This window comes from Anolis carolinensis, unplaced genomic scaffold (assembly GCF_035594765.1).
Source record: "Anolis carolinensis isolate JA03-04 unplaced genomic scaffold, rAnoCar3.1.pri scaffold_13, whole genome shotgun sequence".
Lineage (NCBI taxonomy): Eukaryota > Metazoa > Chordata > Lepidosauria > Squamata > Dactyloidae > Anolis > Anolis carolinensis.
Window position 1 is genome coordinate 6,170,666 of NW_026943824.1, and position 18,434 is coordinate 6,189,099.

Genomic DNA, 18,434 nt, shown 5'->3' on the forward strand with positions numbered 1-18,434 from the left:
ATATTTGTATCATCTATCTATCTATCTATCTATTTTACCTATCTAGTATCTGTATTTGTATACCATCTGTATTGTCATCTGTTGTCTATCATCTTTAATAATATTTGTATCATCTATCTATCTATCTATCTATCTATCTATCTATCTATCTATCTATCTATCTATCTATTTTACCTATCTAGTATCTGTATTTGTATACCATCTGTATTGTCATCTGTTGTCTATCATCTTTAATAATATTTGTATAATCTATCTATCTATCTATCTATCTATCTATCTATCTATATCTACCTACCTACCTACCTATCTACCTACCTACCTATCTAGTTTGCCTATCGAGTATCTGTATTTGTATATCATCTATATTGTCATCTATCTATCTATCTATCTATCTATCTATCTATCTATCTGTCATCGATCATCTTTATCAATATTTGTATCATCTATCTATCTATCTATCTATCTATCTATCTATCTATCTATCTATCTATCTATCTATCTATCATGTCTATTTATGTATCTATCTATCTATTACCTAGGTAGCCAGCTAGTTCTTATCTATCTATCTATCTATCTACAGTATCTTTCAATGTATCATCTCTCTCTCATCTACTATTGCTAGCAAGGTATTCTCTATCTATCTATCTATCTATCTATCTGTCATCGATCATCTTTATCAACATTTGTATCATCTATCTATCTATCTATCTATCTATCTATCTATCTATCTGTCTGTCTGTCTGTCTGTCTGTCTGTCTGTCTGTCTATCTATCATGTCTATTTATGTATCTATCTATCTATTACCTAGGTAGCCAGCTAGTTCTATCTATCTATCTATCTATCTATCTATCTATCTATCTATCTATCTATCTATCTATCTATCTATCTACAGTATCTTTCAATGTATCATCTCTCTCTCTCATCTACTATTGCTAGCAAGGTATTCTCTATCTATCTATCTATCTATCTATCTATCTATCTATCTATCTATCTATCTATCTATCTATCTATCTATCCATCCATCCATCCATCCATATCAATCGCTAACTATGTATCACCTACACCCATCTATCCGATTTGTCTATTCGTTCAATAACATCTCCCTTCTTTTGGTCCTTGTCTGGGTTTCCAGGGTGCCTTTTGGGGCCTGATGCTGGGCTTGGCCCTGGGCCTGATCCGCATGGCGCTGGAGTTTGCCCACCCGGCCCCCGGATGCGGTGTCCCAGACACACGTCCATCAATTGTGAAGGATGTCCACTACCTCCACTTTGCCTTCTTCCTCTGCTTGCTGACCGTGGCCGTCGTTGTGGGCATCAGTTGGTGGACTACGCCTCCTGGCGAATCCCAGGTAACTAAATTGACAGCCCAATTGAATGACATTTCCATTAGAGCCAGGAGCGGGTCTTTGGTAAGGCTAATGGCTCTTCAGCACTCAAGACCAAACTATATTTTGATTTGCAATCTGGGTTTAGGATACAAAGGCATGGGCAAAGTTGGGTCTCTCCAGGTGTTTTGGGTACAAGTATACTACTACTCGATCCAAAAAATTATTTTATTTTACATGCAAGGTAAAGGATGTGACTTGGTGGACCCTGAAGCATCCAGACGGACCTTCTCTTGCCGACCCGTCCAATCCGCTGCCTGAGAACGGCTTCTGCGGATCGGAGAGAAACGGTACAGAATTTATTTTTGTGAATTACTGTATATACTCGAGTATAAGCCTAGTTTTTCAGCCCTTTTTTTTTAAGACTGAAAAAGCCCCGCTCGGCTTATACTCGGGTGAGGACCCTGGTTGGCTTATATTTGGGTCGGCTTATACTCGAGAATATATGGTACATTTATTATTTTTCTCTATTATTATTGGTATTATTATTACATTTATTATTTTTCTCTATTATTGTTGCTACTATTACATTTATTTTACTCTATTTTTATTACTATTATTAATACATTTATTATTTCACTCTGATCTTCTTCTTATCATTATTCTTATTGCATTTAATATTTTACTCTATTTATTATTACTTGTATTTTTTCCTGTATTTTTTATTATTATTATTATTATTATTATTATTATTATTATTATTATTAAATGTATTAATTTACTCTATTATTATTAAAAGGATACATAAGCACATTTACATTGAAGAAGATGAGAATAATGATTTGATCAGAGTTGGACAGTCTTATCTTAAATTTGTGCTTTATGTAAATATTCAAAAACATTTTGCCAACTGATACCTCAATTAATGTAATTTTATTGATATCTGTTTTTATTTCTGAAATTTACCACCCTCGGCTTATACTGGAGTCAATGTTTTCCCGTTTTTTTGTGTGGTAAAATTAGGTGCCTTGGCTTATATTCGGGTCGGCTTATATTCGAGTATATACTGTAATCCAATTTAACTGGCATGGTTCGATGCTGCGGAGTCCTGGGGATCGGAGTTTCCTAAGGCCTCGAGCCTGTTCTGCTAAAGAATGGCAAACTAGAACTCCCATGAGTTGCTATGAGTTTTCCGGGCTGTATTAGCCATGTCCCGGTAGCATTCTCTCCTGACGTTTCACCCACCTCTATGGCAGGCATCCTCAGAGCTTGTGAGGTCTGTTGGAAATTAGGCACATGGGTTTTATATATCTGTGGAATAATGTCTAAGGTGGGAGAAAGATTTTCCAGGCTGTCTGGCCATGTTCTGGAAGCATTCTCTCCTGACGTTTTGCCCACATCTATGGCAGGCATCCTCAGAGGTTGTGAGGTCTGTCGGAAACTAGGCACGTGGGGTTTATATATCTGAGGAATAATGTCCAGGGTGGGAGAAAGATTTTCCAGGCTGTCTGGCCATGTTCCGGAAGCATTCTCTCCTGACATTTTGCCCACATCTATGGCAGGCATCCTCAGAGCTTGTGAGGTCTGTCGGAAACCAGGCAAGGGAGGTTTATATATCCAGGGTTGTCTGCTTGAGGCAAGTGTGAATGTTGCAATTGGCCACCTTGATTAGCATTAAATGGCCTTGCAGCTTCAAAGCCTGGCTGCGTCCTGCCTGGACTTGAAACAATCAGGGCCAGCTAACACTTCCCAACAAAGGATTCCCCCAGGCAGGGAATATATAAACCTCACTCACCTAGTTTCCAACAAACATCACAACCTTATAGGATGTTGGGAATCCTTCGTTGGTAGGTGAAACGTCAGAAGAGAATGCTACTGGGACATACAGCTCAGAAAACCCATAGTTTGCAAACTGAATTTATTTCAAAGGATTTACTGGCCAGGCCAGGGGATAATGGGACTATTTTATAGGAAATTCTTTCCTCTTGTTCTTTTTTTCTGTCTTTAACAGATCCTCCAAAAAAGCAACTTTGCAATATTTTCATGAAAACGGAAAGAGCCAAAGTGTCCAGATCTGCCTTCTGGTCTCGGTTCTGCAACGTGAATGCGATCGTCCTCATTTCCATCAATGTCTTTTTCTACGCCTATTTCGCTTAAGGGACATACGATATCCGAAAAGGCAAGAAAGGCTGAGAAAGCTCGAGACCTTGCAAAACTACAACTCCCAGACTTCCATCACATTAAGCCATGGCCGAGAAAGCTCAGGACCTTGCAAAACTACAACTCCCAGGATTGCACAGCATTGAGCCATGGCAGTTCAACCAAAGTCTGGACTGCATTTGACAGGGAAGGATCAAGACCTTGCAAAACTACAACTCCCAGGATTTCAACACATTAAGCCATGGCCGAGAAAGCTCAAGACCTTGCAAAACTACAACTCCCAGAATTACAACACATTAAGCCATGGCCGAGAAAGCTCAAGACCTTGCAAAACTACAACTCCCAGGATTACAACACATTAAGCCATGGCCGAGAAAGCTCAAGACCTTGCAAAACTACAACTCCCAGGATTGCATAGCATTGAGCCATGTCAGTTTAACCTTAGTCTGGACAGTCTTTAGCAGGGAAGGATCAAGACCTTGCAAAACTACAACTCCCAGGATTCCATCACATTCAGCCATGGCCGAGAAAGCTCAAGACCTTGCAAAACTACTACTCCCAGGATTGCATGGCATTGAGCCATGGCAGTTCAACCATAGTCTGGACAGCATTTGGTAGGGAAGGGTCAAGATCTTGCAAAACTACAACTCCCAGACTTCCATCACATTAAGCCATGGCTGAGAAAGCTCAAGACCTTGCAAAACTACTACTCCCAGGATTGCACAGCATTGAGCCATGGCAGTTCAACCAAAGTCTGGACAGCATTTGGCAGGGAAGGGTCAAGACATTGCAAAACTACAACTCCCATTTGTTGAGCAGTGTAGATGCTCTCCAGCCAATGGTTGGAGGTGATTGATTTGGAAGCACCCATAGTTTTGGGTTCATGAGTCCAGAGAGCTTGAAAACCAAAGTTAAGAGTGTCCAGTTTGGGATGAAAAATATTTTCCCACCGATGTCCATCTTTTTTCTGGAAGGAGATCCAAGAAGGAGAACCATTGAGGTCCACCAAGGAAGTTCTGGAGATCTTTCAATTTCAAGATCTTTCCAATTGGAGGGTCACAGGCGCAAGGGGAAGACATAGTTCCGGGGCAAGAGGCCCGTCTTGACCCCGATCTTCCCTTTCCACCAGTTGGGGTCCGAAGTGTCCAGGATCTCGAGAACGTCTCCTCTGCGGAAACTCAGCTGGGAAGGGTTTTCGGCCGAGAAGTTGAACTGGGCTTGGGCGAACTTTGGCTTCCTGGGCTGCGGAAGGAAGGAAAGAAGAAGAGAGACATAGTTCAACCCAGAATCCATATTAGAGAGTGTCTTGGTTTGATACCACGTTCCCTGCCATGGCTCAGTTCTCCAGACTCCTGGGAGAAGTAGTTTGGGTTCAACCATAGCCATGGCCGGTCAAGTCGTGCCAAACTGACCTCGTGCATTTCGCCGTGGTCTCGGAGGAAGACCTCCCGCTTTTTGCCGATGCTGTGGCTCCGGTAGAAATCCACCAGTTCATTGATGGAGGTGAACTTCTCATCCCAGAGGTGGTATTTCCCGTTCTTCTCCCGGAGGACCTTGAAGTGGAGGACTTCCTCGCTGCAGCTGGAAGGAAAGGAAGAGTTCAGTTTGGGCAGCAAAAGCCACCGTTGTTCTCCAAAAGCACGTCCACACTGTCGAGTGAATACAGTTTGTCACTAGTTGAACTGCCATGTTCATGGGAATTGTAGTTTGTATACAACCACCATTATCCCCATGATATTAGGCAGGCTAATCTGGGTGCTTTCTTTGGAAAGACATCGGACTTGGAGCAGGTCCGTTTACTAGGCATGTCCGATCGATGAAAAAAATGTTTCAATTCTCGTTTCTGAAGTAGGGGGTGCTGGTGCTTCGATATAGAAAATATTTCCGATTTTTTCACCCAAAAATTTCAGATATTTCCGAAAATTCGTAATGATTCTAAATGTTTCTAAAATGGCGGACGCGCATGCGCAATCACCAAAAAAAAAAAAAAAGGAACGGGGGGGGGGGGGACTTTTACAGGGCTCTCCCGCCCTCATTTCTTGAGCTATCCTCATCAACCCTAGCCCCCACCTTTGCGTCCATCGTGGAAGCTTCTGATTGGCCGGGGAGCGGCAGCCATGTTAGGCTGCGCTAAGCTCCCATTCTAGGTAGGTTGCAGAAACAAAAATTTTTTTAAAAATATTTTAAAAAATATATTTTAAAAAATTTTGGGGGGAAAAATTAACGAAACATTAAGAGACAATTAGAGAATGGGCCAACAATGGTTCGAATTCCATTGCTGGTTGCGCTGTGAGACAATGTCTCGGAATGCGTATCAAAAAGCGAGAACAATCCGAGATAATTCCGATATACGATTCAAAACGATTTTTTGGACATGTCTAGCGTTTACACTATTGAATGAGTGCGCCTTGATATTTCTTGAGCCTCAGTGCTATGGAATCATGGCAATTGTAGTTTTACAAGGTCCTGAGTGTCCTCTATCAAAGAAGTGTTGGTACCTCTCCAAACGACAAATCCCAAGATCCTATTGGATTGGGTCATGGTGGTTGAAGTGGGGTCAAACTGCATCCATTCTACAGTGTGGATACACCCCGAGTTGTTCAACTAAAATAAACCTATTTACACTGTAAGATATACTAATGTGATACACACACACACACATATACAAACACATATACATATACACACACATATTAAAACTACACAGACTAAGGGTGAACTTAGCTTGACACCACTGATATGGAGTCCCGAAGTTGTAGTTTTCCAAAGTCTTGAGACTTCTCTGGTGCCTTGCCAAACTGCAACTCCCAAGATTCCCAGGATATGGAATCCTGGAAGTTGTAATTCCAAGGTCTTGAGCCTTCTCTGATGCCATGCCAAATTGCAATTCCTAGGATTCCTGGGATTTGGAATCCTGGAAGTTGTAGTTTTCCAAGGTCTTGAGCCTTCTCTGGTGCCTTGCCAAACTGCAACTCCCAGGATTCCCGGGATTCAGAATCCTGGAAGTTGTAGTTTTCCAAGGTCTTGAGCCTTCTCTGGTGCCTTGCCAAACTGCAACTCCCAAGATTCCCAGGATATGTAATCCTGGAAGTTGTAATTCCAAGGTCTTGAGCCTTCTCTGGTGCCTTGCCAAACTGCAACTCCCAGGATTCCCGGGATTCAGAATCCTGGAAGTTGTAATTCCAAGGTATTGAGCCTTCTCTGGTGCCTTGCCAACCTGCAACTCCCAAGATTCCCAGGATATGTAATCCTGGAAGTTGTAACTCCAAGGTCTTGAGCCTTCCCTGGTGCTTTGCAAGACTACAACTCCCAGGATTCCCATGATATATAGTCCTGGAAGTTGTCGTTTTCCAAGGTCTTGAGCCTTCCCTGGTGACTTGCAAGACTACAACTCCCAGGATTCCCATGATATGGAATCCTGGAAGTTGTAATTCCAAGATCTTGAGCTTTCTCTGGTGCCATGCCAAACTACAACTTCCAGGATTTCTGGGATTCGGAATCCTGGAAGTTGTAATTCCAAGGTCTTGAGCCTTCCCTGGTGCCTTGCCAAACTGCAACTCCCAGGATTCCTGGGATTCACAATCCTGGATGTAGTAGTTTTCCAAAGTCTTGAGCCTTCTCTGGTTCCTTTCCAAACTGCAACTCCCAGGATTCCTGGGATCCGGAATCCTGGAAGTTGTAATTCCAAGATCTTGAGCCTTATCTGGTGCCATGCCAAACTACAACTTCCAGGATTCCCAGGATATGGAATCCTGGAAGTTGTAGTTTTCCAAGATCTTGAGCCTCCCCTGGTTCTTTCCTTGCCAAACTGCAACTCCCAGGATTCCATAACATGGGGCCACAATATTTCCTTTGGTGTAGCCAAGAGTGACTTGACTTTACACCCATTTGCCATGGTTTGGAAAAGAAACATTGGGCTAAAAGTTCGGGCTAAAGTTCGGGCTAAAACCCGGGGCGGATTGGTTGCTCTGCTGGTGTGGAATCCACCCTTTTCCGCACCCAAATTTAAGATAAACTCTTAAAAATAATTGCAGATATAGCTGTCTTGCCTGTCCCATCCCGGAGGCATGGGATGGTGTTTTGGTGGCAAGCCAAATATGACCGTAATGTTCACATTAAAACGTAAATTGCCTCCTTTTGCCCTCGTTTGCCATCCGATGTCAGCTGAAGCAGGTAGTTTACAAGGTTGGCAGGAAAATTGCACTTTTTACAATGGAGATTGACGGCTCGGCTTCAAGAGGTGACTTGAAAGCGGATCAGATGACGCAAGGAACATTTTTTAAAATGAGCCCGGTGCGGTTTAAGAGCCAGAAAACACATCCAGTACATTTACCAAGAAATATATATATCTGAACAGTAGCATAGAAACCAATGGGAAGTCACATTTTCATGTTCTCAGAAGGCCAGGGAATGTACAGAAAAGTCAAATATGGAGGATTCAATCGTATTAGTTATTGGGTTGCTGTGAGTTTTAATAATAATAATAATAATAATAATAATAATAATAATAATAATAAGCATATCTATCTTGTTTGCTGTGTCAGATTATGTTGTTGTGTCAATAATAATAATAATACTATAGTAGAGTCTCCCTTATCCAACATAAACAGGCTGGCAGAATGTTGGATAAGCGAATATGTTGGATAATAAGGAGGGATTAAGGAAAAGTCTATTAAACATCAAATTAGGTTATGATCTTACAAATTCAGCACCAAAACATCATGTTAGACAACAAATTTGACAGAAAAAGTAGTTCAATACACAGTAATGCTATGTAGTAATTACTGTATTTACAAATTTAGTACCAAAATATCATGATGCATTGAAAACATTGACTACAAAAATGCGTTGGATAATCCAGAACATTGGATAAGTGAATGTTGGATAAGTGAGACTCTACTGTATATATAAAAGAGTGATGCAATCCTGGTGACTGACAAAACAACAAAACTAAACACCCCACAACTTCGAAAATTGACAGCACAACCCCTCATCCACGCCTCTAGGTTGATACAACAAAAAGAAGAGAAAAATAAAGTCCTAATTAGAGGGAGAGGAATAATTGTTTTTAGCCAATTGCTGCCAGTTAGAAGGCTAAGCTCTGCCCACTTGGTCTCCAAGCAATCCACTCAGCCCAGGGCACAGGCAGAGTTAGGCCTCACTTAGGCCTCTTCCACACTGCCTATAAAATACAGACACCACCAGACAACACCACAGCAATGCGTGGCCGGGCACAGCTAATAATAATAATAATAATAATAATAATAATAATAATAATAATAATAATAATAATAAGCATATCTATCTTGTTTGCTGTGTCAGACACATATTAAAACGACACAAAGGAGAGACTAAGGGTGAACTTACACTGTCAAAGGAATGCAGCTTGACACCACTGATATGGAGTCCTGGAAGTTGTAGTTTTCCAAGGACTTGAGCCTTCCCTGGTGCCTTGCCAAACTACAAATTCCAAGATTCCCAGGATATAGAATCCTGGAAGTTGTAGTTTTCCAAGGTCTTGAGCCTTCCCTGGTGCCTTGCCAAACTACAAATTCCAAGATTCCCGGGATATAGAATCCTGGAAGTTGTAGTAGTTTTCCAAGGTCTTGAGCCTTCCCTGGTGCCTTGCCAAACTACAAATTCCAAGATTCCCAGGATATAGAATCCTGGAAGTTGTAGTTTTCCAAGGTCTTGAGCCTTCCCTGGTGCCTTGCCAAACTACAAATTCCAAGATTCCCGGGATATAGAATCCTGGAAGTTGTAGTAGTTTTCCAAGGTCTTGAGCCTTCCCTGGTGCCTTGCCAAACTACAAATTCCAAGATTCCCGGGATATAGAATCCTGGAAGTTGTAGTTTTCCAAGGTCTTGAGCCTCCCCTGGTGCCTTGCCAAACTACAAATTCCAGAATTCCTGGGATTCGGTATCCTGGATGTTATCTTTATTTTGTATTTTATTATTTTTATTTTTATTTTATTATTTTTATTTTTAAAGAATGGGACATATATAAAATTAAGCAGACTAATCTATGCAATTTCTTTGGGAAGTCACGAGAATTGAGTTCTCAAGGGATGCATCTCTACACAGTGCAATTAATAATAAACTTTATTTTTAATTTTATTATTTTTATATTTTTATTTTTAAAGCATGGGACATATATCAAATTAAGCAGACTAATCTATGCAATTTCTTTGGGAAGTCATGAGAATTGAGTTCTCAAGGGATGCATCTCTGCACTGTGCAATTAACAACAAACTTTAGTTTTATTTTTTATTTTATTATTTTTGTATTTTTATTTTTAAAGTATGGGACATATATAAAATTAAGCAGACTAATCTATGCAATTTCTTTCGGAAATTTCTGCACTGTGCATCTCTGCACTGTGCAATTAAGAATAAACTTTATTTTTATTTTTAATTTTTATATTTTTATATTTTTAAGTATGGGACATATATAAAATTAAGCAGACTAATCTATGCAATTTCTTTGGGAAGTCATGAGAATTGAGTTCTCAAGGGATGCATTTCTACACTGTGCAATTAATAATAAACTTTATTATTAATGATAATTAATATTTTAATAAATTTATTTTTATTTTGTATTTTTTATTATATTTTATATTTTATTTTATTTATTTTTATTTTGAATTAATGCAGTTTGATATCACTTCAGTTGCCATGGCTCCGTGCAATGGGAGTTTTGCAAAGTTTTTAGCCTTCTCTGCCAAAGAGGGCTGATACCTCAGCAAACTACAACTCCTAAGACCCCATAGCATTGAGCGTGGACAGTTCAAGTGGGGACAAACTGCATTAACTCTACCGTGTGGATGCACGCCCTAAGCAAGTATAAGATTTGCTGGTGTAGGCAGGTCCCATGGATGCTCTCAGTTTTCTGCCCCGGGGCAAAAAATGACGTCCTATGATCTGTACCTTGTAAAAAAAATAATATGTGTCCCAATGAAACAGATTTATGAACTGACTTGTTTCCCAGAAGTGCAGATGCACCCTAATAGGATAGTTAGTTATTGCAAATATTCAAACTGTATAATTTTCCATTCGCTTTGTCAAATGGGAAGCACCTGCCCTCTTGTGTCTAAAAGAACACCTACAACTAATAGGACAGGTTGAAAATCCTATTGCTGTGAGTTTTCTGGGCTGTGTGGCCATGTTCCAGAAGCATTCTCTCCTGACGTTTCGCCCACATCTATGGCAGGCATCTTCAGAGGTTATTATAGCTGATGATGATATTATTATTGTTATGATATTATCACAGAACAAGAGATGAGAAATGTGGTAGAGACAATAGGGATGAAAAGGAATACCAGAGTACGAGAAATGAGGAGGAAAATATTGCACAAATGGTATCGTACACCCTGCCAATTAGCATACTACTATAAAAAGGGGAGTAGTCAGTGCTGGCATGGATGTCATCAGAAAGGGCGGTTTATGCACATGATGTGGGAATGTGAATATGTACAATATTTTTGGCAGACTATACAAAATGAGTCAAATCAAATACTAGGAAATGAGTGGGTCATAACAAAGGAAATAGCGGTATTAGGGAAAAGAGAGGAAATGGGAAATAAAAGGGAAATAAAAGAAGCAATAATTGAATGTGCACAAACAGTAATAGTATTCGGGTGGAAAGATAAATCAAAATGGACAGTAAATAAATGGTACCAATATATGGTGGAGCAAATGGAATTTGAAATTATGAATGTGAAACTAAATGTTGTAAAAACTAATGAAAATAGAACAAGAGAAATGGAAGAAAGATGGACAAGGGTAAAGAACTATATCATGAATCAATCTGGAGATCAAGCCATAAGAAATAAGATACAAATGTTATATAGTATATAGGTTGGAAATGGATTAAGATAAAGATATAAAAATTGTCTCATAAAGAAACGAATATGTAAAAAGAAAACAATCCTCGTGTTGGTGGTGGGAATTGTAAATGTTTTGTATGTCTACGGTATGTATTTTTTGTGTTTTAAAAAATAAAAATTTATTTAAAAAAAAAAGATATTATTATTGTTGCTAATGGGCCAACGTTGATATTAATATTATTATGGCCAATGATTATATTATTATCATCATTATGACCGACATACAAATGTTGATAATATTATTATTATTAATAATAATATTTTATTATGACACAGCAAACAAGATAGATATGCTGGATTTCGTATTAATATTATTATTATTATGAGGTTTCTATATCTGTAGAAGGTCCAGGGTGGGAGAAAGAACTCTTGTCTGCTTGAGGCAAGTGGTAACGTTGCCATTGGCCACCTTGATTAGCATTGAATGGCCTTGCAGCTTCAAAGCCTGGCTGCTTCCTGCCTGGGAGAATCCTTTATTAGACCTTGAAAGGAGGAAACCATGAAAATGAACAAAATCTGGCTACCAGTTGATATTAATATTATTATGGCCAATGGTTATATTATTATTATCATTATGGCCGACATACCAATGTTGATATTATTGTTGTTGTTGTTGTTGTTGTTGTTATTATTGTGAGGTTTCTATATCTGTAGAAGGTCCAGGGTGGGAGAAAGAACTCTTGTCTACTTGAGGGAAGTGTGAATGTTGCCATTGGCCACCTTGATTAGCACTGAATGGCCTTGCAACTTCAAAGCCTGTCTGCTTCCTGCCTGGAGGGAATCCTTTATTAGGCCCTGAAAGGAGGAAACCATGAAAATGAACAAAATCTGGCTACTAGTATTTAAAAAACGCTAAAATAAGGATTGTAAATAAAGAGCAACACTAAAATTAAATAAAAAATAGCGGAATTCCAGATAAGAAACAATTAGAGTCGGATAAACACCTCCCAACAAAGGATTCCCCCAGGCAGGAGCAGCCAGACTTTGAAGCTGCAAAGCCATTAAATGCTAATTAAGGTGGCCAATTGCAACATTCACACCTTCAGGCTAATTTTGCATTAAGATCTCTCACGGATGCAAATACAGGTATCCCAAAATCCAAAATATTTAATGTAGCTTGACCCACTTTCACCGCCGTGGCTCCAAAGCTCTGGGATCCATGGAGTTTGCCCTTTTTGGCAGAGAAGGCAGAAGGTCTTGTTGAACTACAACTCCCAGCTATTCAGACAAAATCAAACTTACCACCTGTAATGTCAAACCTGACTTACTTGACGGAGATGGAGAAGTCTCCGGGGCTGCTCTCGCTCTCTCGGATGAGAAAGGCTCCCCGAAACTGGCGTTTTAGGAGCGCTTTTTCGGCCCCTTGCCGTGAAATCTTGCCGGAGTACCACCTGCGTGATGAGAGAAAGCCAGAAAGTGGCATCAATAATATCGTAACGATGCCAAAGGACGGGAATCCAAAGATGCCCACCTTAGCAGCATCAGTGCTGCTGGCAATACACTCCAACACTCACGGATGAGGCCGCATTTTGATGTAATTTTTGGGGACGAATCCCTCGACGCCAAAGAGCTCGGCTTTGTACCAGTTGAGGTCGTCTTCCATGTTGAGGATCTGTTGGCAAAAGAAAGAAATAGCCGTGCATTACAGACTTTATGGGGTGCAGTACATTAGATAATAATAATAATAATAATAATAATAATAATAATAATAATAATAATAATAATAATAATAACAACTGCACCCTCGCAGTGATGTGATGTTGACCGGCTATATCTGCCTAGAAGATCAGGGGGCAGAGGACTCTCACAAGTAAAACAAGCAGTCAAAGAAGAAGAACATGCCCTGGCAGAAGATGTCAAGCAAAGTGAAGAACCTGCTTTGATTGAAGTCAAAAATCAGAAACTCCTCAAAGCACAGCAGACAAAAAAACCAGTACAAGAAAACCGCACTACAAACTAGAGCTGACAGCTGGCACAACAAAACATTGCACGGAAAGTTCCTCGACAAAACTGAAGGAAAAGCTGAGAAGGAGAAGACCTGGCTCTGGCTCACGAATGGGACCCTGAAGAAGGAGACAGAAGGCCTGATCCTTGCAGCCCAGGAGCAAGACATCAGGACAAAGGCAATTAAGGCCAAGATCGAAAAATCAGCTGATGACCCAAAATGCAGACTCTGCAAGGAAACTGACGAAACCATTGATCATATCTTCAACTGCTATAAGAAAATTGCACAGACAGACTACAAACAGAGGCACAACTATGTGGCCCAAATGATTCATTGGAACTTATGCCTCAAGTACCACCTCCCAGCAGTAAAGAACTGGTGGGATCACAAACGTGCAAAAGTCTTGGAAAATGAACACACAAAGATACTGTGGGACTTCCGAATCCAGACTGACAAAGTTCTGGAACACAACACACCAGACATCACAGTTGTGGAAAAGAAAAAGGTTTGGATCATTGATGTCGCCATCCCAGGTGACAGTCGCATTGACGAAAAACAACAGGAAAAACTCAGCCGCTCTCAGGACCTCAAGATTGAACTTCAAAGACTCTGGCAGAAACCAGTGCAGGTGGTCCCGGTGGTGATGGGCACACTGGGTGCCGTGCCAAAAGATCTCAGCCGGGATTTGGAAACAATAGATATTGACAAAATCACGATCTGCCAGCTGCAAAAGGCCACCCTGCTGGGATCTGCACGCATCATCCGAAAATACATCACACAGTCCTAGACACTTGGGAAGTGTTCGACTTGTGATTTTGGGATACGAAATCCAGCATGTCTATCTTGTTTGCTGTGTCATAATATTATAATAATAATAATAATAATAATAATAATAATAATAATAATAATAATAATAATAATAATAGTAACTAAAGCAAAATTACAATGTGAGAATGGCATGTGTTTTCCAAAAAAAGCAGGTTTTCACTTTGCCTTTTTAAAAACCAATCTTTTCCCCACTCAGTGTGAGAAACTGAACTTTTGATTGTATATATATATATATAAAAAGAGGATCTGAGCTACGTCTCTTGGGACTTGGTGAAACCAAATAACTGGCAGGTGTAAGTGGGTTGCAGCAGATATGAAAAGTAACCAGATGCAAAAAAGGGGAAAAAATACTCAGAATGGGGGTTTGTTGTCGATGGCCGGAATCACTGGGTTGCTGTGAGTTTTTCCGGGCTGAATGGCAATGTTCCAGAAGCATTCTCTCCTGATGTTTCACCCACATCTGTGGCAGGCATCCTCAGAGGTTGTGAGGTCTGTTGAAAACTAGGCAAGTGGGGTTTATATATCTGTGGAAGGTCCAGGATGGGTGAAAGGAGTCTTGTCTGTTGAAGGTAAGTGTGAATGTAGCAATTGGCCAACATGATTAGCATTGAATGGCCTTGCAGCTTCAAAGCCTGGCTGCTTCCTGCCTGGACCGGAAACAATCAGGGCTAGCAAACACCTCCCAACAAAGGATTCCCCCAGGCAGTAAGCAGCCAGACTTTGAAGCTGAAAGGCTATTCAGTGCTGATCAAGGTAGCCAAGTGTAACATTCATTGGGCTCCTGTGCCTTCAACAGTCAGAATAGAAGCAAGTTTTGCTTTTCATGCATACAGGGGTGCATCTACACTGTATAATAATAATAATAATAATAATAATAATAATAATAATAATGATGATGATGATGATGATGATGATATTTATTGGGTGCCGTGCCAAAAGATCTCGGCCGGCATTTGGAAACAACAGACAAACAGACTCTGGCAGAAACCAGTGCAGGTGGTCCCGGTGGTGATGGGCACACTGGGTGCCGTGCCAAAAGATCTCAGCCGGCATTTGGAAACAATAGACATTGACAAAATTACGATCTGCCAACTGCAAAAGGCCACCTTACTGGGATCTGCACGCATCATCCGAAAATACATCACACAGTCGTAGACACTTGCGAAGTGTTCGACTTGTGATTTTGTGATACGAAATCCAGCATCTTTGCTGGGTAATAATAATAATAATAATAATAATAATAATAATAATTGTGCCTCTGTTTGTAGTCTGTCTGTGCGATTTTCTTACAGCAGCTGAGGATATGATCAATGGTTTCGTCAGTTTCCTTGCACAGTCTGCATTTTGGGTTATCAGCTGATTTTTCCATCTTGGCCTGAATTGCCTTTGTCCTGATGTCTTGCTCCTGGGCTGCAAGGATCAGGCCTTCTGTCTCCTTCTTCAGGGTCCCATTCGTGAGCCACAGCCAGGTCTTCTATTATTATTATTATTATTATTATTATTATTATTATTATTATTATTATTATTAATTGCCTTTGTCCTGATGTCTTGCTCCTGGGCTGCAAGGATCAGGCCTTCTGTCTCCTTCCTTCTTCAGGGTCCCATTCGTGAGCCAGAGCCAGGTCTTCTCCTTGTCAGCTTTTCCTTCAATTTTGTCAAGGAACTTTCCATGCAATGTTTTGTTGTGCCAGCTGTCAGCTCTAGTTTGTACTGCGGTTTTCTTGTACTGGTTTTTTGTCTGCTGTGCTTTGAGGAGTTTCTGATTTTTGACTTCAATCAAAGCAGGTTCTTCACTTTGCTTTACATCTTCTGCCAGGGCATGTTCTTCTTCTTTGACTGCTTGTTTTACTTGTAAGAGTCCTCTGCCCCCTGATCTTCTAGGCAGATATTATTATTATTATTATTATTATTATTATTATTATTATTATTATTATTATTGACACAACGACATTGTATGACACAGCAAACAAGATAGATATGCTGGATTTCGTTTCACAAAACCACAAGTCGAACACTTCCCAAGTGTCTAGGACTGTGTGATGTATTTTCGGATGATGCGTGCAGATCCCAGTAAGGTGGCCTTTTGCAGTTGGCAGATCGTAATTTTGTCAATGTCTATTGTTTCCAAATGCCGGCTGAGATCTTTTGGCACGGCACCCAGTGTGCCCATCACCACCGGGACCACCTGCACTGGTTTCTGCCAGAGTCTTTGAAGTTCAATCTTGAGGTCCTGATAGCGGCTGAGTTTTTCCTGTTGTTTTTCTTCAATGCGACTGTCACCTGGGATGGCAACATCAATGATCCCAACCTTGTTCTTTTCCACAACTGTGATGTCTGGTGTGTTGTGTTCCAGAACTTTGTCAGTCTGGATTCGGAAGTCCCACAGTATCTTTGCGTGTTCATTTTCCACAACCTTTGCAGGTTTGTGATCCCACCAGTTCTTAACTGCAGGGAGGTGATACTTTATTATTATTATTATTATTATTATTATTATTATTATTATTATTATTATTATTATTAATATTGAGGCAAATGGAGATTTGTATTCATAGTGTACCCATTCTTTGGCAACTCCTATGCCAAAGAATGGTGGAACCTCGCGAACTACAATTCCCACAATTTCATAGCATTGTGTTCATAGTGGTTCAAGTGGTGCCAAACTGCATCAATTCAACTGTGTAAACAAATGGTTTCTCCTAGAAAACTGTTCAAAAATACACCTAAGCCTAAGCTATATAATGGACACACATCTTCCACATTTACCTTGAGTGTGTCTCCTTTCTTGAAGGCCAGCTCATCCTTCTCTTTGGCCTGGAAGTTGTAGAGCGCAACGGCTTCCATCCTAAGGTCCAACGGAGAGCTGGAAAGACATGCGGCTTTCTTTTACGTCGTCGTCGAGCCTCCCTGGCCTTTTGCTTAGACTGATCCTTATTCCGAAGCAATGGGTCCGGTTTTCGGAAGGCTCTAAGGTTTTGTTTCCTGGCTGCCTCGTTTGCAGGAACTCAGAAAAGAAGAAGCAAGAAGGGGAAATAAACCAAGTGTGAAAAACGAGGCAGGAAACATCTTTGTGGGGGAAAGGAAGGTGCGAAAAGACACAAAAGGGGAAATGTCATTTGCATTTGGTCCTCGTTGTCTGTTGCAGAGAGAACAATTTTTTGCCGGGAACAACTTTTATTTTAACACCTGGTATGGGGAAGAGTGTGAGACGTAGCACACAAAGGGCATGACTGGAGAAAGTCTGCCCAGTCTATAAATTACCGTATATACTCGAGTATATGCCAATCAATCATCTCTTCAGCTTAGAAAGATCCTATGAATTCAAAAGTATGGGACATATATAAAATTAAGCAGACTACCATATATACAGTAGAGCAGGGGTCCCCAAACTAAGGCCCGGGGGCCGGATGCGGCCCTCCAAGGTCATTTACCTGGCCCCCATCCTCAGTTTTATAATACATTTTTATATCAGTTTTAATAATATAATATATTGTATATACATATAATATTGATAATAATATTATAATGTTATACAATATAATACTAATAATAATACCATATAATAATATTAATTATGTTATATATTACATATAGTATTACAGTAGAGTGGTATATTTCAATATAGTAATGTATAATGCTAATATTGTGCTATGCTAATAATATAATATATTGTATGTACATACAGCTGCTCTGAGTCCCCTTCGGGGTAAGAAGGGTGGGATATAAATGTAGTAAATAAATGTAGTAAGTAAATAAATAATTAATTTTAGACTTAGGCTCACCCAAATTCTGAAATGACTTTGAAGGCACACAACAACAACAAACACCAATCCGAATTAACTTGACTATCTCATTGGCCAGTAGCAGGCCCATACTTTCCATTGAAATCCTGATAGGTTTATGTTGGTTAAGATTGTTTTCATTTTAAAATATTGTATTGTTCTCTCATTGTTGTTGTTGTTTTGCACTACAAATAAGACATGTGCAGTGTGCATAGGAATTGGTTCATATTTTTTTTTCAAATGATAATTCGGCCCCTCAACAGTCTGAAGGATTGTGGACCGGCCCTTTGCTTAAAAAGTTTGAAGACCCCTGCAGTAGAGTCTCACTTATCCAAGCTAAACGGGCCAGCAGAAGCTTGGATAAGCGAATATCTTGGATTATAAGGACTGATCAAGGAAAAGCCTATTAAACATCAAATTAGGTTATGATTTTACAAATTAAGCACCAAAACTTCATGTTATACAACAAATTTGACAGAAAAAGTAGTTCAATACGCAGTAATGTCATGTTGTA

The 18,434-nt window shown here is 40.0% G+C and overlaps 2 protein-coding genes across 4 annotated transcripts in view; one reads left to right on the top strand and one right to left on the bottom strand.

The window, feature by feature from the left end:
* Positions 1-11,466, top strand: part of slc5a10 (solute carrier family 5 member 10) — a 90,835-nt gene extending 79,369 nt beyond the window's left edge. For 2 of the 3 annotated variants that reach the window (XM_062964358.1, XM_062964360.1), the window contains 3 exons: positions 1,133-1,348; positions 1,569-1,674; positions 3,336-11,466. In XM_062964358.1, the coding sequence (XP_062820428.1) occupies positions 1,133-1,348; positions 1,569-1,674; positions 3,336-3,481 (468 nt within the window). In that variant the 3' untranslated portion in view covers positions 3,482-11,466. The remainder of the gene's footprint in view (positions 1-1,132; positions 1,349-1,568; positions 1,675-3,335) is intronic. The other variant, XM_062964359.1, reaches the window with a different exon arrangement.
* Positions 1,539-17,221, bottom strand: grap (GRB2 related adaptor protein). Its single transcript, XM_003228305.4, has 5 exons — positions 16,905-17,221; positions 12,883-12,980; positions 12,637-12,759; positions 4,897-5,065; positions 1,539-4,726 (listed from the first exon to the last, which is right to left on the bottom strand). Exons 1-5 carry the CDS (start codon positions 16,980-16,982, stop codon positions 4,541-4,543), a joined length of 654 nt encoding a protein of 217 aa, XP_003228353.2. The 5' UTR covers positions 16,983-17,221; the 3' UTR covers positions 1,539-4,540.
* Positions 17,222-18,434: the final 1,213 nt, after the last annotated feature.